This window comes from Heterocephalus glaber, unplaced genomic scaffold (assembly GCF_053883595.1).
Source record: "Heterocephalus glaber isolate CG9 unplaced genomic scaffold, H.glaber_assembly_v1.0 deba00001586, whole genome shotgun sequence".
Taxonomy (NCBI): Eukaryota; Metazoa; Chordata; class Mammalia; order Rodentia; family Bathyergidae; genus Heterocephalus; species Heterocephalus glaber.
The window spans coordinates 8,758,216-8,782,915 of NW_028258364.1; the positions used below are offsets into that span (position 1 = coordinate 8,758,216).

At 42.3% G+C, this 24,700-nt stretch overlaps 1 protein-coding gene and 1 pseudogene across 1 annotated transcript; both read right to left on the reverse strand.

The window, feature by feature from the left end:
• Positions 1-16,403: 16,403 nt before the first annotated feature.
• Positions 16,404-19,444, reverse strand: LOC110343953 (uncharacterized). Its single transcript, XM_021236424.2, has 3 exons — positions 18,046-19,444; positions 17,415-17,484; positions 16,404-16,693 (listed from the first exon to the last, which is right to left on the reverse strand). The coding sequence occupies exons 1-3, from the start codon at positions 18,139-18,141 to the stop codon at positions 16,404-16,406; spliced, it is 456 nt and encodes a 151-aa protein (XP_021092083.2). The 5' UTR covers positions 18,142-19,444.
• A 3,860-nt stretch (positions 19,445-23,304) lies between these two features.
• The window catches only part of LOC101723033 (charged multivesicular body protein 5 pseudogene), a 49,613-nt pseudogene continuing 48,217 nt past the window's right edge, over positions 23,305-24,700 (reverse strand).

Sequence of the window (24,700 nt, forward strand, 5' to 3'; positions counted from 1 at the left end):
ACATGCCTCAAAGAATCAGTGCCTAAATAAAACATTTTTTCATAGCACTCTTCCTTATGAGCATCAAACACTGGGCAATAGAAATGTGAATACTTCAGCTATACTGGCAAAAGGAAACAGAGTATTATTACTATCCAAACTTTGATTCTCATTACTGTAAATAAAACATAACTATTTATCATCCAGGCAGTCTATATAAGAGAAACTACCCATTATAAAATTATTGCGGCCTGGACCAGGGATTTAGCTCAGTGGCACTGCGCCTGCCTCCCAAGTGAAAGGCCCTGAGTTCCATCCTGGTACTGGGGAAAAAAACAAAACATTACTTCAAATCATTACTTCAAACCTTAATGTAACTTTTTCTATGCCAATATAACTATAAGATTCCCATTAAAAAGTTGCTTTGCACATTTTCAAGCCACCAAAACCACAGTCACACATATTTTATAATCCCAATGGATTTGCCCTTGAGAAATTCCTGTTAATCTCAACAAGACACACCCATTCCCCAGAGGTGAGTCAGCTTTTCTCATCTACTCTAATGACAGAAAACATTCTAGTAATAAAGCAGGTGGCAACCATTACAAATGTCATATTAAATATTGAACATTGAGGGGGCGGTTTTGAGCCAAGGAATAATAATAAGCAATATCCACAATGTGAACTGTATAGCAAAGAAGTTCTTTTATAGCAAAGAAGACTCTTCCCAGGATCAAGTGCCTTGACATCTCACTCAACAAAACAGGAGAATCACTAACTGTTTCTAATGGCCTATTTTGTGTCAGTCATGGTACAAGGCACTTTATATACATTATTATTTTACAGATAATAACTGAAGTTCTTACATGTTAAATAAATTACCTACTAAGGGATATGTAATATTAAGGGTCAGCCTGACTTTGGGCCAAAGCCCTACTACACTACCACTCCATATACAACCTTAACTGGGAATAGAAAACACAAAAATATAAAAGCATTGTAAATTAGCTAACATTCAGCCCATGTTTATAGGGAGAACATAGCTCTTTTTTCTTTTTCCATTAAGTTTATTGGTACATTTTAGGTACACAATACAGTTACATTCATCATTGGGACCTTATACCTTTACATGATGTATATTGGTTCTTAGTTTTTCCCCATTCCCCTGCCCTCTCATCAACCCCTCCACCCTTCCCTATTTACAAAGACTTTGTTTCCATTTTTTCATTTTCTCATATTTTTTCTTTTCTCTTATTTCCTTTCCCCTGCCCCTCCCATTTCCATTGAGGCCACACTCTTAAATGAAATAAGTAGGACACACATGTGTAAATAGCTGAATAGTTTCTCTGGTGTGAAAAAACTAAAAGTGTAAATAAGGTTCAAAATGTGTAACTGATAATGTAAAATAGGAAGAAAAGGTCTAAAGGAGAATGTAGCTCTTTCACTGTCTCTGCAGTAATACAGTTTCTTCATGAGCCTCCACTCCCTGGGCAGTAGTGGGGGAAATTACAAAAAATCAAACCCAGTTTAAAACTTTGTCCAATCCAATAATTTGAACTGTCCCCACAGCTAGTATCTAGTGATCCCTTTACACCATAATCTGTACAGCATCAGCAGCAAGACACATGGTTTGGATAGCAGAACAAGTGCCACAGCCTTGGGATTTAACTGATTCAATTTGCTTCTTTCTGTTAGTCTTCCCCACCCCCCGACCCCCGTACAGGGATTGAACTCAGGACCTCATGCTTGCAAGGCAAGCACAGTGCCACTGAGCTAAATCCCCAGCCCCAATTAGCTTCTTTTTCTATTCAAATGGGAAAATAAAAGATTTTTTTACACCTGTTTTTGTCTCTCCAAGACAACAGCCTGGTTTACAAAATATTGTGAAACAAATTAGAAATGAGGAATTCCATAACCTTCTTTCTTTACCTTCAAAAATAAATGGATTCCCAGAGCTAAAATTATGAAAGGCAAAAGAGAAAAGCATATTAACAAATTTCAAGCTATTTTTACAAACCATGCAAATATGAAAGGACACAGCTGGTACAATAGAATTCCAATTTTGTGAAATTATTTTTCATTTGAAAATGTAAGCTTTTATTGCATACATGGTGAGAATAAACAATGAATGATAAATCATTGCAGAATCTCCTAAGAGGTTTTATTCTTCAATTTCTGTATGAAAAATTTTAACAATTAAGTAATTCACAAATAAAAGCAAATGTATGTATAATGTCTCTTGCACACACACCCCCAGTAATAGGAGTACAGATAACACTGATATGTATTTTTCCACACCTGCTTTCACACTCATACAAACATACATGTATATGAATAGGCCCTTTTAATGAATGTATAAACAATCTGTACACTTTACTCTACAACTGGCTTTTCTCATTTAATAATCATTGTCAAATTGGTAAAAAGAAAAAGTCCCACATAAACAATAATTTCAAAGTTTCATTTAACTCCTTAATGAGAAAACCAGCAGACTATGTTGATTCAATTTGGACATAAGAAACTTGGATTTATGTAAGGGATGAAAAATGGAATGTTATAAATAAGAGTGCTAGATTAAATATAAAATTTGTCATTGTCCTATAGGGAAATAAAATCATAACCTTGGGGTTATCTTCTTTACCATACAGAAAAAAATCAATGTGCCTTATTAGATTTGTATATGTTAACCTCAACTCTACCAAGTTGTAAAATGCCTTGGCCCTAATCAATTGTAAATATTAAGTCCAGCCAAGATTTTTCCCCCCTAGGAGAAAGCTAAAGGATCTTCAGGCTGACTTGTTAGGAAACGATACAGCAGGAGGTTAAGATCATCTTTTTTGCCTTATTTTCAGATTTTGGATAATTTTCCTAAACACAGTAGAACATGGATATCCCCCTGGATTAACAGATATGCCTCAATTTTACCTTTTAATAAGTGCATCACCAATGCATAACATAAATGTCCTGTAAGCAATCCAACAATCCCCCTATTGATAGACATACAGATTTTCTTCCAACATTTTGGCCACTACAAATAATACTGCTTCAGTATCTTTGTATACATTCTTTGATACTGATGCTTCTATCCTATAAAATAGAATTCTAAAATCAGGAATGTCTAATTTTAAAAAATACATTCTCCAATTTAATAGCTCTTACAACACTCTTTCATAAGTACAGATGTCATCTTGTGCATATTTTTAACCTAGTTAAGTCAAAATAATCTGAACAGATTGAAAATACTGATACACTACAAGCTGTAGACATCCCATAAAAAGATAGTAAGCAGGTTTTCATGCTAAAATCTTAATGGTGATAATCACTCAAGAGTCATGGAGCATTAGTTACCTCAAGGATGGAGCATTATAAAATGGGTTTGGCTTCTTTGTTTTCTCTTTTCTCTTCTGCACACACCCACTTTCCCTTCCAGTTTTTGCTAGGAGTTAAAGCAGCACAAGGCCCTCACTAGATGCAGCCACTTGCTCTTGAATTTCCCAAATTCCAGGACTATGACTCAAAATAAATGTCTTTCCTGTATAAGTTACACAGTCTCAGATATTCTGTTATAACCACAGAAAGCAAACTAAGACGCCATGTGATCCAACAATTCCACTTCTAGGTACATACCAAGAGTAATGGAAACCTAATATCCACACAAAAACTTATACTGAATGTCCATAGCAGCATTATTCATAATAGTGAAAAAATATTAATAACCAAGTGGACAAAATGTGATATAGCCCTATGGTAGAATATTATTGAGCAATTAAAAGGATTGAGATACTGATAAATGCTACAATATGGGCAAACCTTGAAAACAGGCTGCCACATAAAAGAAGCCAGATATTAAAAGGCCACATACTGTATGATTCCATTTATATGAAATTTCCAGAACAAATAAATCCATAGAGACAGAAAGTAGACTAGTGGTTCCCAGGAGTTGGAGGTAGAGGAATATTGAATGAGTGCTTTATATGAAAATGGAGGATTTTATTTCGGGGGGAGGTTGATGAAAATATTTTGGATGTAGATAGCACTGATGATTGCACAACCTTATGAAAATATTAAAAATTGTACACTTTAAGATGGTTATTTTTGTTGTATGTGAATTACATTTCAATGTTTTTACAAATGAAGGTGAAAAATCCCTTATGAAGTGGAAATAGAACATCACGACGCCTCTCTGAATGGTCAGACGTTGGAGTAGAGCTGCTCTAGTTTTACATTAAATCTCTAGTAAATGTCCTTTCCTTGTAATCTAGAAAAGAGAAATACTTAAAAACTCAAAGGATATAATATGATAAAATACATTATACTTCATTTTACCTCGGCCAAGTACTATCTTTCCCTACATTCAGCAAAGAATAAGAGGATAAATCTCCATGCCGTTACAGACAAGTGTAGCTGAGGTCTTGACATTGTCCTCTACATACCCCAGCTCTCGCAGTGCAGCTCAGAGTCCTTTTTCTTTAAGGGCTGTGCCAGTTATTAAATGATTGTCACTTGGCTCCAGATGACCCCTTTATACTCGCGAGTTGTTTGATGCTGGGGCTGAGCCTCTGCAGACTGCAGTCAGCTTTGCCAGGATTCTCGTGGGCTTCTCTTGGCTGACCATCTGTTTGCTAGTCCTCTGCAGGTCGCTCCACAAAGCCTCTTTGGTCCAGCAGCAGTGCCTGTCTGTAGCAGTAGTGGAACCCGGTTTGTAGCGTTTCTAGCACTGTCAGAGCCAGCGTCAAGCAGCCCTCAAAGGTCCAGCATCAGCTGAGCACCAGAGTCCATAAAGGTCCCAGCAATTCCAATCCCTTGTTCCAGCCTCAGGATTGGGAGCTGCTGAGAGCCATTCTACATAAATTTTGAGGGATGGGCCAGAGATTTAGCTCAGTGGTTCTGTTGCCTGCCTCACAAGTGCAAGATCCCAAGTTCAATCCTGGTACCAAAAAAAAAATTTTTTTGAGGGAAAATCTTTTCATAATTAAAGTATGACTACAGCTGTCTAAGGCCCAATGTCACCTTGCCCTCGAGCTGGCTGTGGCATGCAGAAACATAACTCCATTTTTCCTCTGGTCACAAGTTGAGGCCTCAACTGTCCCCCTTTCTAGGCAGTTTGAAGACATATCACCCTCTTATAGCTATTTCCTGCGGTTGCCACCTTTGTGGTACCTCTGTTTCCATTTTCAATTATCTAGTTAATAACTTTATATTGAGATAAGGATTCTGTGTACTAAATGCCCTTTGTTAAAATAACTCATATGATGAATCTGCCTTGCAACATGTATCAGGACTTCATTCTTTTTTATAGCTACATAATATTCACATATATTTGCTCATTAGACATTTGCACTATTTCTCCCTGTTGGCTATTGTAAATAGTGCTGCTATAAAGTGATGGACACAAAAGGTTCCATTTATATAAAATATCTGGAATAGGTAAATCCGTGCTACATGTTGGTTAGTGATTTCCAGGGCTTGGAGAGAGAAGTCAACTGCTTAGTGCATATGATGTTTCCTTTGGGATGATGAAAATGTTCTGGATAGAAGAGGTTGTACAATAATGTAAATGTACTAAATGACACTGAATTGTTCACTTTAAGAGAGCTAGTTTTAAATCATATCATTCTGACTCAATAAATATAAATAAATAACTGGTATGGCTTCTGTCTCCTGATTGCACCCTGAATAAGAGCTTCGAGTTTGCTTTCACTACCTGAACCACATCACCTTGCTCCAACCTTTCTTGTTATTCCTCCAGTTTCCACTGTTCAGGAGGTGGTTAATTTGCAGAAACAAAGCATTGTTTTAAACCTGTGCTGTTTAGTATCATAGCCACCAACCATATGTATGTATTTAAATTTAATTAAAGAATTCAGTTCCACAGTTGCACTAGCCACTCAAGTGGCTCATTACCCACATGTGGTGCATGGCCATGCTTTTAGATTTCACCAAATATTTTCATCATTACAGAAAGTTCTCTTGAACAGCATTGGTCTGAACTTGACCAGCATCTTTCTCTCCAAAGTACCTTGAGGCTGTTCATCAATCTGTAGAAATAGGCTCCCTTAGAGCCTAAATGAGAAAAATCAGGAGAGAAGAGTTTAGGTCAGGGGCATCTGCCTTTGTAGTTTTTCCCCCATATTCCTACTTTCTTCAATCCAGTAGCTTAGTTCTCATCCATCCCTCTCCCTAAATACACATCAGCAATGACTGCATTTATAACTATACATCTATTTTGATTATATATTAGTTTGTCTTGTAAAACTAAAAAACTACTTCATGCCAGAGTTTGGGGTTTTCATAACACTCCCCATGTTCAGTGGTATATTCCTTGACCACTTACCAAAAGCTCTCTGATTGTACATCTAATGAGGATAGCTCTGGTTTCAAGAGATTGGTTCCAAACTGAAAAACCAAAGCCTCTGCCAGCACAAGTAAGCAGAAATGAGTGCTACAGTCCTCTGAGTTCTTCTGGTATTTATTTTTAATGAGTATACCACTTCAAAAACATTCCTAGTGGTGCTCAACCTTAATAACTCCAGTAGGACTTGGTGGCCTCCCCTGAAAACCAGCCCACCACTAAATCCTTTCTGTTCATGGGTCACAAGTCATATCCAAAACCAACCCAGAGAAATACAAGCCAAACACAATGCCCTCCCCTCAAGACTGTTTTCCAAGTGCTTCCTATCTTGGTTGTATGCCTTTCAGAAGGGACCCCTGAGAATCTAAATGGAAGGTTCCAATCAGGCAGTAATCTTGACTTACCTTTCACAAACTCACATCACATTTTAAAGTATTAATGCAAAACTTACAACTGGCTTAATATTTATTAATTCATTTTGAGTAAAATTTGTCCTCTGTGCTGTTTACAAACTTATTTTGTTTGGTTTTGCTCTGCTTTGCTGTACTGAGCTGAGAACTCTCCTACCTTATCATGTATGATACCGTCACTCTACATTTAAATTAGGGATGGTCAAGATTCATGTATGCTAAGTTAAATAGCTCAGCTTTGCTAAATAGGGGAATAATACAAGAAAATAGCAGAGAAAAAAGTGTCTAAATACAGAAAACCTAGGTGATGAGAGGCCTTGAATATCTAATAATGATCCATGTGGGCATGTGAGCCAATTCTCATTGGTAGCGTCACACTCTTGTCTCTTACTTGTACTTACTCCACTTCTCCAGGCTGTGTTTGGCCAATTTTCAGAGTGGTAAATTCATAATATAAACCCTATGTATAGGTGTAATATAAACCCTATGTATGGACCGTATAGTCCTGCTTCTCCTATGCCCCCTCAGGCTTTATCATTTCTCTACCCAAAAGGCTGATCTCCAACTGCTGACATCGAATCTCTTTGCCTGAAGACCTTTTCACACAACAAAAAAGAAGTATCAGGGAATTAACTCACTCTGGAAGGAGTTCTTATCCATGAATGATGACAGCTTATACATAATTCTCTGTTCCCTTGACGAGTGAGAATGCTCTGAAATATTCTCCTAGTTTTCCAAGGTGGTGTTTACCCTTGGTTGGCTGCCTTGCCTTCCTTGTTTCACACCCTCTCTTCCTTACTAGCATTTACTGGATAACCTCCAGAATAAACTACTTGCACTTACATCTATGTTTCAGGAGTTGATTCTGTTTAACTCCAAATCAGGACATATGGTAATAATACCTATTTGTTAAGGATATTCCATGTCAGGCACATTGTACTAACTGCTTTATACATTATAGGCTATGTAAATGTTACATAGTTGGGTAGGATAGATACATTAACATCCTCTTCGCTTCACAGATGGGAACACTAGGGCCCTGAGAGGCTAAATACTTGTCTTTTGGATCTAACCTGTATATCTACACTATGTTGTACACTATGTTTATATCCAGAGCCTGTATATCTACACTACGTTGTGTTGCTGAGTACCTGAAGTAGTCCTTTGAGAAATAAATAAAAGAAACAGAAAAGGAATAAAGTCAGAAATCCAGAAGTCACAATAATAAATTCATAAATTCCAATAGCATGACAGAGGAAGAATCAATAGACAGAATACTTATAAGAGAGACAAAGAGAGAAAGGAACAAAAATTAATGCAAAGGTAAAAGGCATACCCCCTGCATGAAACTGTACATTAATCTTGGAAGATTAAAGATTCTTGCAAATGATTTGCTACTCCTCCTCTTGAGAAGTAGAAGCTATCATTTTCCTCCAACTTTAATCTGGACTGGCCACTGTGACTTGTTTGACCAGTAGAATAAATGGAACATAATGTTCTGACTTCCAAGGATGGGTCTTGTAGCTTCTGCCTAAATCTTTGAGGATGCTGTCTTTGAGAACCTGCAGTCCCAAGTGAGAAGAATAACTAACCTATGGCTGCCATTGACAGGGCACAAGCGTGTCCTCTAATTGACAGTCTCAACTGAGCACAGCCCTTCATCTATCTCCGTAAAGGCCACAAACATCTTGGACCCTGCAAAGCTGTAGTGTACCCATCTGCCCCAGGATCCAGCAATAAAGTACTTCATTGTATATAGATAATTTAAAGTTTAAATTTGGAAGTTGCTCTATTTTTCATTATCACCATGAGCTGGCAATTCTAAATAATGTCAGAGGTAAACTATTACTACCTGAAAAAAAAATTTTTGTTGATCTAGTTTCTGAACAGTTGTCATGGTTACTGTTGAGTTTTCATAATACACATATATACTTGAGATCAGCACATTTTTGTTGCTTATTGTACGATACACATTATATTCTATGTGAGAGTTAATTTAGAGAACTTCCAGTTATACAGTCAGCCCCTAATACATCTAGTTTCAGCAGTACCTATTCGTTACAAGCTTTCTTTATGGACATGGTAGGCAGCTATTGGAAGCTCATTCCTCAAGCCTCCTAGAACTATACATTCCTACACAGAGATGGTAGAATCAAGTAAACAGGAATGTGCAATGGTTGCAAAAACAAACAAAAAAGAGATCTCAAGTTCCTTTATTTCTATCATTCTACACACCACTTGAAGTTTTTATTTATATTTAAAATCTAAAGCAGTGACATAAGGAGCAACTGGTAAAGTGTGTATTAAGATTTTGTAACTGTAGGTTTTAATTAACACCTGAAATATTTGCTGAATTTGAATAATATCTCTAAAAATTAAAATTTGTTCTGCTTCATTTTAAATCTAAAAAATAAGAAAATAAAATATTGTATTAGTGGTACAATTTGGGAGTCCCATAAATTGTATCTTTTGCAGAATTTTCAGGTTTCCTAAAATTAATTTACTAGTTACTAATTACTAATTAGTAAATTAATGTACTAATACCACTGGATTCTTATTTAGCTAAAATATTATTATATAGGATTATAACAAAAGGGATCAATGTTAAACTAAGTAGGTTATATGCAAAAACTACTGTGTTTTTGTTTGTACTATAGTATCCATTTTTCTTTTCTTTCTTTCTTTCTTTCTTTCTTTCTTTATTTATTTACTGGGGAACAAACTCAGGACCTTATGCCTGCAAGGCAGGTGAGGTGCCACTGAGCTAATGCCCCAGCCCCCATTTTTCTTTTTAAAATAAAACTAGTTTGATTATATACATACTGCACAAAGTTCAATGTGAAAAAATTGTATAGTTATTAATTTTCCTACTGTCTTTTGGAGGAAAAGTGTTTCTTTTTCTTTGTCCGTCTTGTACACCGTACACAGGTACACCAGACCAGCTCATCAGCCAGATGAATACCACCAAGTGGCCAGTGTCAACACTGCATGGAAGAGAAGAATCACCCAGCCAAGCCCTGCCTGAATTCTCAAAGTCATGAAACGTAATAACACACACATTATCTTAAGCCTCTAAGCCTTTGAGTGGCTTAAGTTTATGGCAAAAATAACTGGAACATTAATGAGGCTAAAAAAATCTAGGAGGTTTATAAGATTCTTTACTTTCTGAACAGATCTAACATGCATTTGTAAAACTGGTGAGTTTTTCCATGCAAAACTTTATTCAATTTATTGTTTAAAAAGACATTTATAACTCTAACAAGCAGTAGTTCCCAACTAACCAAGTTTCCTTGATGATTCTGATAAACTCATTCTCAAAACTTCACATTTTAACTTTTGTTAGAACTAAGATATAAGGCACGTATCAAAGATAAATAGAAATATATAATAATCTGAGAGTTCTAAAGGGCATGGAGTTGTTGTTCTTGTTTTGAGACCAGGTCTCCCTATGTAGCACAGGCTGGCCTTGAACTCACAGCAATCCTCCTGCTGCTCGGATGGATTTAAATACTTTGTTCTGCAATATTATTGTTCTGCAATATTTACTAGCTCCCACTACTTGCCAAGCACTATGTCCGGCACTAGGATGCAACAGTGAGCAAAACAAAATCCCTGATCCCATGGAATTTATTTTCTAGTAAATTGTGATAATGTGTTTACTTTGGGATATACAGTATTGTATTTCAGAGAATCCTGACATATTCAAGTGGCTCTGAACAACAGAAGCAAAAGTAAGTGCCATTATACAGAAATAAAGATTGAAATTTTTAAATGATTAGGATTTGGCATATGACACTTCAGTAATAAAAACTGAGTGAAATGTTAATTGTATGGTTTTTCATTAGCTGGAATTCCAGTATGAATATCTGAATCAAGATGCTCAACTAAGGTCACAAGGATTATTGTCCCTTTCTATCCCTTGCGGCTTTCTTTGCATTTACTTCATTCTTATGTAGGTCCTCTCCCTGTGACCACACACATGGCCTTGGGCGGCTCCTGGTTCATTGTCATTGAGAGTCACACATAGTGACAGGTCACAGAGGAGGCATTCAGTAAGTATTTGCTGAAAGTCTGTTTATAATCCTAGATTTTAAAAAGCGATGCTCTCTCCCCTAGTATCCAGACAGAAACCCCTAATGGGCTCAGAATAATGTGCCTTAATAATGTGCCCATTCTTACACAAAATATCATGTTTTTTAAAAACGAGTTTTTCCAATTGGCCATTCTGGTTCTAGTGCTACCCACAGCAGTCCTGCTATAATAATCACTTATCCTGCCAGTGGGAATATAAAACAGTACAGACCCACTGGAAAACAGTTGGGCAGTTTCTTATAAACTAGAAATCCAACTACATAAAAACTAGCAACCACGCACTTGGGCATTTATCCCAGAAAAACATCAACTTATGTGCACCAAAAACAAAATATAGTATGTTTTTATAGAAGTTTTTTCATAATAGCCAAAAACTGGAAACCACCAGGTATCTTTCAATAGATGAGCATTAATGGTTAAACAAACCATGGCACTTTCCTATCATGGAATACTACTTGACAATAAAAAGGAATGAACTATTGACACATGCAGCAGTGGATGAACCTCCAAAGAATTGTGCTGAATTTAAAAAATGAATTCCCAAAGGTTACAAAGATTGTATGTTTCAGCTTATATAGCACCCTTGAAATGATGGAATTGTAGAAGTGGAGAACAATTCTGTGGTTGCCAAAGGATAAGAATGGGAGGAGGCTGTTACAAAGAGTAACATGATCAGTCCTTGCAGTGATGCAACTGCTTTTAATCTTTCTTCTGGTGTATTTACTCAAATCTACATGTATGATAATAAATGGTGCAGAGCCAAACATGCACACGTGCTAGAACAGGTAAACCTGAATAAAAACATAGTTGTTTGTGACACTGTGCTACCTAAAGTTTTGTAAGATGAAACCATCGGGGATAACTGAGAAAAATGGATACACAGGAACTCTGCACTATTTCTTACAACTGCATGGGCATCTGTAATTATCTCAAAATGAGAAGCTTAATTTTTGTAAAAAAAAATTGTCTCTAGATATCAGACATCATAATAATGCAATCTACTAATCCTAATCCTTAAACCTAGTTAACTTTGTCCACTCTGCATCTCTGCCTGATGCAGCATTGTGGTATGTAATTGCAATCAAATGCACCAGCAATCATCTTGGTTGGGTTATCTACTGCTGACCCAGGAGCGTGAGGCACAGAGGGACCAGAGGGCAGGTGGCAGTTTCTCATAAGAGAAGCATATGTTGCCTGCCTCACAAATGTCCACAAGCAAGTCACAAATTAAGAAGCAGAATTGGCCATTGTCTGCGGATGGGCTGCCAACACAGAAGAAAGCAATCAGGCTGGGTGTGTTATTCCTCATAATGAAAATCCACTACTTGCTTGAATGACCTGGGTGAGGAAATAGGCTGCTGCTTCCCATACAGCCAATGTGGACACAAAAATGAAGGGGAGCCCTGCTGTCTTTTAAGAAAATAATTCCATGCTGTCTTGGCAATAAAGTCACCATTTTACAGATAAAGAAATTGAAGAGCAGAGGAGAAAAGCAAACTGCCAACATCTCAAAGTTAGTAAACGACAAAGCCAGGATTCAAAATCAGTTTTTATAACTCCAAGGCCAATTCTCCCTCCAAGGCCAGCTATGCCTCATAGCTAACAGCTTTAGACAGTCTTTGGCTAATAAATATACAGAGCACTATAACTGGCAGAGGATTAAACTGATTATTCTCTCTTTTCATCACATGGAGTTTGAACACTAGTTTGGAGGGATAAATCTTTGAGTTCATATGTAGGAAAACTGTGTTGCATGTGAATATCTCATTTCACAAATAACATACAAAATGTATTCAAGTACACTTGATCCTCACACAATCCTATAAAACAGGTAAAGCTGGATTTGTTATAAGCATTTATTAAAATGAAAAAAATAAAGCTCAGTGAGGCTAAGTGACTTGCCAAAGATGACATAGTTCTATGTCAGAAGTGCAGCTGGAATAAGAACTCATATTCTGTATCTTCAGAATTTGTATACTTCTTCTGTTTGATTAATTCTTTTACATACAAAAGGATATACATCACCAGCCACTCAGTTTAAGAACCTAAACATAACCATTAATGTTGAGGGCCCTGGATTCCCCTCCCTGAGGATGACTATTGTTTTCCAGCTTCAGGAAGCATCATGATATCATCCATAAAGAGTACAGTAGGTGGGTGCCTGGCACTGTGTCCCTGGTAACCCTGTCCCACCTCCCTCTCGTCCCTCAATCCTGAACTGAGCTTTATCACCATTTTGATTTTCAGGATGTCTCAGCACAGATCTTCATTACTCTAAAAATATATTGCTTAATTTTGCTCTTGGTCTTCTACAAGTTGCTTTTTCACTCCATGTTTTGTCTGTGAGCAACATTGGTATTGATGTGAACTGGATAGAAGTCATTCATTTTCCGCTGCAGTATGGGATTCCACAGCATGAATTCCCACAGTGTGTTTGTCTAGGCTCCTGCCACTGAACATTTTACTTACTTCCCCATTGAGGCTATCATAAACAATGTAACTGTAAATATTCTTTTTTTCTTTTCAATTTTATTAGTACATATTTGCAGCACATACATTTTACAATAATCTTGGGGAGTGAGTACTTGTACATGATAGAGCTTGTTTCTTTTTTTAATCCCCTTGCCCCCCGCCCCCACTTCTTCTGTAGCTGTGAATATTTTTGTATGTGCCTAGTTCACAGGAGCAAAATTTCTCCAAGGTATGAAAATGAAAGTGTCATTGCAGGGCGGTAAGATTTACACATTTTCAACATATTAAATAATTCCAAATTTTCCAAGGTTTTGTACCAATTTCATTAGTTTATAAGAGTTTACTATTCCCTCTATCCCAGGCTCCTAGGGCAGAGAAGCTCAGCCAGTCCCAGCACCTGGAAAGAAGCTCCCCCAATGCCATCCCAGGCTCCTAGAGCCAAGAAGGTCCTAGGGTAGTGAAACAGCCTGTCCCAGCTCCCGGAAGGAAGCCCCCCGCTGCCATCCCAGGCTCCTAGGCCAAGAAGGTGAGCCCATCCCAGCACCCGGAAGGAAGCTCCAACGCCTCCATCCCAGGCTCCTAGGGCAGTGAAGCTCAGCTGGTCCCAGCACCCGGAAGGAATCTCCCTGGCTGCGATCCAAGGCTCCTAGGTCCAAGAAGGTGAGCCGGTCCCTGCACCCGGAGGGGAGCTCCCAAGCCTCCATCACAGGCTCCTAGGGCAGTGAAGCTCAGCCGGTCCCAGCACCCGGAAGGAAGCTGGGACAGAGGCGTCAGGGCCCTGAGCAGCAGACCAAGGCAGTGTGTGCAAAGTGCGGCCTCAGAAGACTCGCCTCAGTTGGTGCTCACTTTCTGTGCCAGGTATTGGGAGTGTGGGCTTGCTGTCTCCCCCAAGGCTGAGTGAGCTGCTTCTGGGGTTGTTGGGCAGCCAGTGCCCCGCAAGCTCCCCATGTGTTTGCACCCGGCTGTGCACAGAGCAAAAGGACTCCAACATTTCGCATCGCTGTTGTCCCAAGCTTGGCCACAGAGATCCCAGCAGATGTGCTTGGCTTCTGAGGTTGCCGCTTGGTTCCCCAGGCTCGCCTCACCTGCCGCACCCCGGCTGGCAGCTGGAGGGCCTCGTGGCCCTGAAGAGTTTCACTTCACTTCTCTCTGTTTTGGTTTTGCCATCAGGGCCTCATTTCCTCTTATTGCTTACAATTCGCTGTGTTATTTCATCAATGCATAGTGGTTACATTCATGGTGAAGTCGGTACATTTAAAGCATGGAATGCAAATTAGTCCCCACCTGGGGCTTTGTGGGGAAATCTGTAAACCGTGGATTGCTCTCAAAGTCACTTCTGTGGAGCACACAGTCCCTGTGCCCTGGCGTTGCCAGCTCAAGGCCTGGCTCTGTCTGGATGATCCTTTCTTTGTGGCCGGTGCAGTGGGCGGTGGGGCACAGTGTGAGGGCCCAGCAGCATCTGGCCAGGATGGGGTGCATGTCTGCGGTCAGGGAGGGATTCCAGGACAGTCTGGTGCAGTCAGGAGCCGCAGCTGTGGGTGGACACCGGAAAGAGGGTTCCTGCAGCTTTGCAGGCGCAGCTTGCAGCCTGGTGCAGAATTTGGGGCCCCAGGAGTGAGGTCACTCAGGGACAGACTCACCCTGCTCTCTGCCCAGCTCAGCATGTGGAGAGGAGGAAACCACTCGGGGACTGCACACACCAGGGGAGTGTGGGAGGGAGGTCAGGTCTCAGCCTGTGGTCACCCGCCCAGAATGACGTCACTCACCTGGCACGAGGCAGCGACTCACTGGCCTCTCAGGGAGCAGCACCCCCTCTGGTGGAGCCCATAGCCCTAGTCAGAGATGCTGAGCTGACCCAAGCGTTAATGGTGGACACCCAGCCATCAGGATCCATTTGTTTTTCAGAGCTGCTCAGTGAAGCCAGGTGAGGTGGTGCAGCTCTGCTACCCAGCACTCTGGGAGGCCCAGGCTGGGTGACAGCAACTTAATGAGAAGACTCTGACAATCACAATCACACATTAAATGGGCTGCTGATGTGGCTCAGTGAGAAGGTCCTGAATTTAATCCCCAGTACTGAAAATAAGTTTTACTGATTTGTAAAGATCTCAGTCCATGGGCAGGGCTGAACCATACACCCCCAGGAACCTCCAGCCTCTGCTGGCCAGGATGCTCTGTGGTTTCATATTTTAAAAGTAAAATTTAATAGAGATGGAGAGAATGTTCGTCCATCTCCAAGTAGGCAGGCTGGGGCTGTGCTGTACTGTCCCTCTGCCCTCTGAGCAGAGACAGACAGCAGCCAGAGCAGACTCTCCCCAGGTGAGCCCAAAGACCTGCAGAGCTGATGTCCGGGAGGTCACCTGGAGCTCAGCCAGGATGGCGTGCTCTGCCCTGCAGACTCTGCAAAAGGAGCCCATCACTGGCCCCACTCCTGTGACTATGACCAAGTCTCCACTGCCAGGATTCCACCCTAAAAAGCAGCATTGATGATACAGACACCGGGGACCCTAGAACCAGGAGGGCATAGGCTGCTGAGCCAACTGTGTCACTGGGGCCCTGAATGTGTGGGGTTGAGCTTGACAGGCCAGTTCCCCACGCACGTAATGAGATGGTAGGAGAGCTGAGGAGTGGTGCACCCCCTCCCAGCAGAGAAGACACAGCCTGAACCCCGAGATGCAGACAGGGAGGGGGCGCCTAGGGGAGGCCACAGTCCAGTGGGTTTCCTGCGACGGTGCCCTTCGCCTGTCCTTCGTTCAGACTGCACACATTATCTTACTGTGATAAATACATCCTGTCTGGCAACACAACCTGGATTGCCTACTGAAGAAGCCAATGAAAAATGGACAGGATCTTTCTAGGGTTTCCCCTTCTGCATAGCACAAGATTCATCAGCCCCTCCCATGACTGCGTGGCCAAAGGCAAGTCCAACTGCACTGGTGTGAACCCTGCAGGCCAGGTGCCCATGGGGACAAGAGAGGAGCAGTGGCCAGGGGTGTGGGCAGGAGCCACCAAGCACAGTGCTCTGGGGATGGGCACACACAAGGAGAAGGCACTTCAGGCCACCATGCTGACCCTTTTAAATACTAAAATTTTAAGTTTTATTAAAAGCTAGTTCTATTATTTATATAAATCCAAGAAATAAGGGCAATTGTAAATACCAAAACAAGAGCCAGCATAAGTGAGGGGAACAGTGGGAGGGGGCCAGGAGCTGGCCCCAGGCGGAGCTCAGGAGGTGACACTGACCACCGTGCAACCACCGGGTACCCCAGCACTGCAGCAGGTGAAGGGGCTGCCACGGACTCTGGCTGTGGTCCCAGCACTGGGCAGGAAGCTGCAGGTGGAGCTGGCTTGGGCTCTGCACATGGGACTTCAGCTGGGGCTGGAGCTGGTCCTGCAGTTCCAAGAGAAGAAAAAGTCACCAACTGTCCACGTTCCCTCCCAGGGCAAAACCTCCCCACTGCCCATCAGACAGCTCTGCGCACAAAGCCTCCCCAGGAAGTCTTCCCAGACAGTGAGGGCTGAGGTCTCAGTGATCCCGGGTCACCCCAGCACCTGGAAGCTGTCTCTGTGTCTAAAGGCTCATCCCTCCCCTCATGCCCACAGGCCCACACCCCGTCCTCCTCACCCGTGGGCTGTGCCTTAGTGGGCTCAGCTTGCTCCACCTGGGCCAGGAGTTCAGCTGGGAGTGCAGCTCCACCAAGAAGTGGAGGACCAAAAAGGAGGACCGGAAAGGCAGGTAGGAGGCAGAGTGTGAGGCCTGGCCTTTCCTCCCATGCTGCCTGCCCAGGGAACATGCAGAGATGGACAGGTAGGCCTCCTGGCCCGGCTGCGTGTGCTCCAGCCCCACCCTCTCCATGCCCAGTGGGGCAGTGCTGGCCCAGGCAGCCCAAGAGCCTAACAGGAGGCTCTGTGCTCTGTGGTGCGACCGCCTCTGCCTTGTCCAGGGCAGCCCAACATACCGTCTGCCCACCCGTCCCCACTGTCAGCTGCATGAGGACAGAGTCTGGTGTCTGTGCGTGCTACACTCAAGGGCACAGGGCCACTGCTCTGTAACGATCTGAGACGTGGGGGACAGTGGGCATCTGTCCCGCCCACCTCTTCTCAGGCTTTACCTCTGCAGCGCTGTGCTGCCCGGTGTCTATGACGCTCCTGGGCTTCTCTTGCACTGCTGTGGATCCACATCTAGGGAGGCCGGGAAAGTGCCAGCTACTGCAGTGCGAGGAATGCTTGCTCAGCTGTCCAGGGTGACTGAGGACCCCAAACAGCACTGAAGCCCCAGAGGGCAGGGGTTGCATCTGCTCTGGCTACTGGTGATCACAGCCGAGCCCTGGGAAAGGTCTGCACACAGTGTGTCTTCACATACGTCCATGGAATGGGGACCCCACCTGCTCTTCCCTGATGTCAGTGGGCCTGGGCCCTTCGCATCCCCACAGAATCCTGCTCTGGGAAGACCAGAGGCCTGCCGAGTCACTCTTCGGTCTCCTTTACAGGGAACGGACAGCCTTCCCCTGTGCAGGGCTCAGTGGCGCAAAGCACAGCCGGCCAGGGATGGAAGGGAATCTGACAGGCCTGGGTCAGCACTGCCCTGGAGACCCCAGTTCTGCCCCGCAGTGATGCCGAGAGCCCGATTTTCTCAGCACCCTGTTGCTCAGAGTTGTGAGCAGGCTGAGGCAGGGCTCATACCTTCCAAAGACTTGGGGCCACAGTGGCCAAGTGCCCCTGGGTGCCGACCACAGAGCTCACCTTCGCACCATCCCCTCCTGCAGGGCGGGAATGCAGGCCCCAGAGGGGTCCAGGAGGGAGTCTGCATGGATGGGGCAGCTGTCCAGGAAGTCCCATTCAGGGGGGCTCCCTCAGGGGGCGCTGCATGCCTGCCAGCGCCGTCCTCACCATGCAGTCCTCTGCCCAGCTCTCCTCCCGTTGGGCCCCAATCTGTGACGGAACAGAGGGGAGACTTGGAACTGGGGCCCACCCAGGCCATCAGGAGGGCTGGAGGCCAAAGCCCAGACCACTTTGCAAGTCGCCATCATGGCTCATACCAGAAGGGGCACAAGTGGGCCCGGCAGAAAAGCAATGCATGTTAGAAGGTAATTTCAAAAGGGACACACAGAAATGCTACCGATTCATGGCTCATTAACAAGGAGAGGTCATGGCCTGGGGCATGAAGAGCCCACTCAACCTCAGGTCCCATGGTGGAGGGAGAAACCGAGGCTCAGCCTGGCTCCAGGCCTCCTGCGAGGCCAGCCTGTCCCTGGTGTCTGTTAATGGCTCAGAAAAAGTCAGGCCCACTTCCTGGTCCTGAGAGATTGCCTGGCTCTGCTCACTGCCACCTTTGTAGGTTGCATAGCCCCTGTGGGTACCACATGGGCCCTGCCCAGGAATTGCCCTGAGGTGACACAGCAGAATAAAGCCATGACAGGACGGAAGTGACACAGTGTCCTGTGTGCAGCTCTGTGGGGACAGTGCCCGGCAGCCGGCAGCAGGCACAAGGCTCTGCCTGACCACAGTTTGTGCTGTTTCTGCCCCGGGTAACCTTGTGCTCCTGAAACACAAACAGCTCTGTCTCAGGCTTCCACCCCAGAGGACAGGAGAAGGCCCTGCGGGCTGCAGATCATCACTAGGCACTGCCCTTCTCCTCCTCTCAGCCCCTTCCTGGGGGCACAGGCCAGGGACCCAGGCTCACAGCCTCCCACACGTGCCCCTGCCCAGGAGGAGCCTCCCTCATGATCTCGTCCCCCACCCTCCTCAAAGTGAGGAAGATGGGCGGGAGTTACACCGGGGACTCACAGCGGTGGCCGGGCCTAACTGGACCTGTCCTGGACTCGGTGGCCCCAAGTGTCTGGTGTCCAGGTCCAGGGAGATCTGCCCTGGGCTCCCACTCATCTCAGGTCCCCAGGTCTCTGGGTCTGGTGAGACCCGCCCTGTGCTGCCCCTGATGGCCAGGCAGTTCCTGGTGAGTGGCCTGAAGCACGGGGACTTAGCCACCCATCCTCTCACTCGAGCCCAAGTGCTTTCCTTGACGCGGGGTCCTATTGCTGAGGCCTCGAGGCCTGGGAAAGCAGCACAGCGTGATCGCTGCTGACTCTCTCCAGCCAAGTGACTGTTAGGCAGCCGTCGCTGGACTGTGGTGCCCAGTGACTCCAGGGTTCCGAGTTCTGTTTGGACCTGTCGCCAAGGAAGTGAGGTCGCAATGCCCCCTCTGATGAGAAGACCCCGGGGCCCCTTCCTTTCATGGTGGAGCACATCTATCTGTGTGCTCCTTAGAAACAGCAATGAGAAACCAGAAAAGCTGCTTGTGAAGTTAGAGTTTGATGAATCAGAAGTTTTAATTCGGCAAATGTGTAGATGCTTAAGAAGCACCAGGCACAGAGAGAAGTGTGCTTTCCCATCCAAAGGGTCCATTCTCTCTCAAGACACAGTGCTCATGTCAGCACTTAGAGATCTGATGGATTTGAGGATGATTTTCTTTTCTGGGTTGACTTCCATCGCCTTTCAATTCCAATAGGGACTATGGAGATGATCCCAAAATGTCCAATATAATTTTCTTTAAAGGATACAAAAGTTTCAGCTGATAACCCCTGGGTGGCCAGGAGTGGAGGATTCACAGCAGGTCGTAACTTTCAAGTGCACATGGATAGCTACTTAAGCACAAATACCGAACGCAACACAAAGTGCAGTATGCAGTGCAGAGACAGTGTGAGGGGACAGCAGTCTTTGTGAAACCTCCCACCCAGCGGAGGTGCAGAACACTTTCACGCATCACTTGGGAACATCTCTTGTGGCGCTGCTATCCGCTCCTGTCTTCTCATCCCAAGCTGACCACATGCTTTTTGTCCCTGGTGGAGTAGAGAGGGTGGAGCTGGAACCATTCCTTATAAATGTTTCCGGCAGGTCTTCTTCAAGCAGTAACACCAGCCTGGGATCCCTGCGCACTGCTCCTCCTCAATGGTGGCACTGTCATGGGGGTGGAGCACAGCTGTCAGGCATCCTCTGCTGATGACCATGCATTCAGCTCCCAGGGTTGACCACTGAGCAGTTCCCACCAGCATCACTCAGGCAGGTGTCTTTTCAATCATGAATTCTTCTTCCAGGAGACACACTTGCACGTCTGTTTATTTGCTTTATATCGCTATTTTTTGCCTACTTTTTTATTTACAACATTTCATTCCCCTTTGATGTTTCTAATGAAATCTAATAATAAATTCGGGTTATTATCTTTAAAAAAAAAAAGAGTTTACTATCAGTAACCCTTGACAGTGTCATACATTTTTTTGCCACTAACATTAATATAAAATTGTTGTACCTCATCTCTCTGATTACTAGTGGGGTTGAATACCTCTTCATAATTCTCTCCTCTGTGTGATGCCTGGTCATGTCATTAGCCCATTTTTATATTGGGTTGCATGCTTTTTACTTACTAATTTTTAAAAGGAATTTAAATTTTTGGTCAGTTATATGTATTGCAAATTTCTCTCGTTGGCTCTTGTATTCAACTTTGATTAAGATATCTTCTGATATGGAGATATTAATTTTAATATAAGTCTATTTCTTAACTTTTTCATTTGTGGGTTCACTTTTTTGTTTTGGTTTTTTGAGGCAGCGTCCCCCCTTGTAGTTCAAGCTGGCCCTGAACTCATTCTGTAGCCCAAGCTGGCCTTGAACTTCTTCCTGCCTCAGCCTCCCAAGTGCTGGGATTACAGCCATGTGCCACCGTGCCCAGCTCTATGGGTTATATTTTAATCTATTATATCCTGAAAAATATTTAAATATAATACTGAATAATCTTTGCACTCATGGAATAGATTCAAATTAATAACTGCATTTTTATACAACGCTGGATTTATAAGAGCTGTTTAGAACTTTTACATCTATTTTCATGAATGAGATTGGTCTGCAATTTTCCTTTTCCTCTTGTTTGCTTGGTTCTGTTATCAAGATTGCACCACCCTTATATAATCCATGAGGGAATGTTTGAAATAATTTTTTTAAGACTGATACAGCTTCCTTATATGTTTTCTGGGACTCAACAGAAAAACTCTCTGGTGTACTGTTTCCTTTCTGAAAAAATATGCAACTCCCAATTCAACTTCTTTAATGGTTATAGGAGAATTCAGGTTTTTAAATTTGTCTTAAGTCAACTAGGGGAGACATTTTTCCATGAATTTGTGCACTTTGTTTTTAAAGCATAAAGTTGTTTGACATTTTCTCTTATCTTTTTAATCTCTACTGTATCTGTATTTATGTTCTCTTTTTTATTCTTTATTTATCTGTGGCCTTTTTCTTTTTGATATAAACCTTGCCATCTATTTCATAGATTTACTAGTACTTTCAAGAGTCAAATTTTGACTTCTTGATTCTCTTTATTATATCTTAATTGTATTACTTATTCTCTTATCTTTTTTTGAGATAATGTCTCACTGTGTAGCCCAGCCTTGCCTCAAACTCTCAGCAATCTTCCTGCCTCAGCCTCTCAAGTACTAGGAGTACAAGAATGCACCACCATACCCAGCTATATTATTTTCTCTTTTTAATTCTGTTTATTCTACTATCCTTCCGATGTCTAAAGAGATTGGAATAGACCGTGTATGTGTGCGTGTGTGTGTGTGTGTGTGTGTGTTAGGTACTGGGGATTTAACTGAGGACCTTCTCATTGAACTACTCAGTTCTTTTTATTTTTTATTTTGAGATGGTCTCACTAAGTCACCCAGGCTGGGCTCAAACTTGTGATCCTCCTGCCTCAGTCTCCTGGAGTGCTGGAAGCATCAATAATTTTTAAATTTCTTTTTCTGTAGTACAAGTATTTAAAACTGTAAGTTTCCCATACGTCCTCTTTTTGTTTTTATAAGATTTTAATTAACAAATAAAAGTTGTATATATTTGTGGGGTACAGTGTGATGTTTTGATATATAGAAACATTGTAGGATGATTAAATCAAGCTAATTAACATACCCATCATCTCATCTACATAACTACACATTCTCTATTACTCTTAAGTCAAATTTTTCTCATTATCAATATGATTTCATTTTTGACCAATGAACTATAGAACTTTCTTTTGAAAAATATTTATTGAGTATAAATAAATGTCTATACATTAAATATAAGAAATACTCATTGATCACGTCAGGCTGAGAAAAATATAGAATAAAAATATCCACTCATAATACAGTAGTGACAATTCCATTCCAATACTGGCCATAGTAACAAGTTGCTCACAAGACACCACAAATCCTACCAAAAGGCCATCATTAAGCAAACAATAATACCACAATAGAAAGTGGTCTTGAAACATAATATGAACCATCTCAAAAATCTCATCTTTATATTGTCAATTTAGCAAGGTCATACTGAGACTGTAGAGTTATACTGTGTATTAGTTACTTTTCTTGTTGCTGAGACAAAATACCTGACACCCAAAGTTAAAAGGGGAAAGGTTTATTTCACTCACAGTTTATAGAACTTTCAGTCCATAATCAGCTGGCTCCAAGGCAGGGTGGCATGGCAGAGGGGCAACAGTTCATGGGAGCAGAAGACAGCAAAAGCAACAAGGGAAACTTAACAGCATCTTTCTGCCGCTTTTATTTTATCCAGACTACCAGGATTAGGGCAGAGCCAAACCAATCAGTGTACTGGTTTAGTAATCGCATCCCCTTAATCCCAGTATCACACACTCTAGATTCAGCCACTTCTGAAAAAGCCACCTATGAGCAAGGCTTTGAAGGAAATCTAGACCCAAATTTTAACATACTGTCATAGAGCTTACTAAAAATTCTCATTCCCTTGGTTTTATTTCAATTTTTAATGAATGAAAACAAGTCATACAAAGACAAGGATTCTTTTAAGTTAGTCTTCCATAAGAGAAAAAGAATCACATTTTAATACAAAAAAATCTTCCCCAAAGCAATGAGTTTCTTGGCAGGGAGTGCAGGGAGCAGTGTAATTAACCTTTCCTTCAAAAAAAGAAAACAGAAAAGAAAAGAAATCTAAATCTCTTGTGGCAAATTTGGAAATATTTCCTGGACTCAGAATTTATGCTTATTTTACATGATGTACCTCAATCGTGCTGGTATGAAGCAGGGATCTGTGGCAATCTGAATTCATCCACCAGGACTCCATCCTTGTCTTTAGAGTCAGTGGGAACACCTTCCAGTATTGCAGGTCCAGATGCTGTGTCAAGTAAGAACTACCTTCATTAGCCAGGAGCTCTCACCCAGGGCATCCAACTCTGCTTCTAGGTCATCGTCATCAAATCCTGGAGGTCCATAATGGACACAGTGCTTCTTGAATTTCCTTTGCATCTTCCATCATATACTCTGGTTGGTCATGTTAATACTCAGTCTGGTAGATTTTTGCCTGCTTTTATCCTTCTTCATTTCCTTTACTTCCAGTTTCATAGCATCCACCGTGGTCTCGATGTCTTTCAATGACTAGATGAAATAATTTATTTGTTCCATGTTAAAGGACTGTTGGGTGAGGTTGTCCCTCTGCTGCTCACACATCCGCTTTTGCTTTAAAACTCACAGTTTCTGCTTGCCAAGTGCTTTGTAGGTCCCTCTCTCATTTTTTGACTTGACCCTTGTACTTCACTAGCTCAGCATCCAATCAGGAAACCTTAACAGATTCTGCCCTGCTGTCCACAGTGCAATGCAGTCAGTCAGGCTGGGCTGCGGAGCTTTGGGTTTTTGCTTTCCAGAAGAATCAGTTTATTGTGGGCAGCCACAAAGAAACTCAAACACTTCAACTACAGTTCTTTTTAAAAAAATTTTTTCAAGCTGGGTAGAGTGGCACATGACTGTAATCCCAGCAGCTCTCCAGATTGAAACAGATGGATCACAAGTCTGAGGCCATACCAGACAACTTTGCGAGATCTTGTCTTTAAAAATAAATAAATAAGTGGCTGGGGATTTAGCTCAGTGGCGCTGTGCCTGCCTCGCAAGCACAAGGCCCTGAGTTCAATCCCCAGTACTGCAAAAATAAATAAATAAAATAAAAAAGGCTGCAGAAGTAGCTCCATGATAGAGTGCTTGCTCAACATGTGCAGAGCCCTGGGTTCAATCAAGAAATCAAAACATAGATTTACTTCATCATTGATTTCTAACATAATTGTCCTAAAAAAATGATCTATAGGTTGTTCTTTGAATTCTTTCTCTATGTTCCAGAATATAGTCCATTTTTATAAATGATCCATATGAGTTAGAGAAGAATGGATCTCCACCAATTGCAGGGCTCTGTTTTCTATATATGTCTGCTACTTTAGCTTGTTAATTATGTTATTTAAATCTTTCATAACTTTACTAATTTTTCATTGGCTTAATCTATAAATTACTGAGAGGTTTACTAAAATTTCATCAAGTAATATTTAACAATTTGACAAATGGTGATACATAGCAAATATATC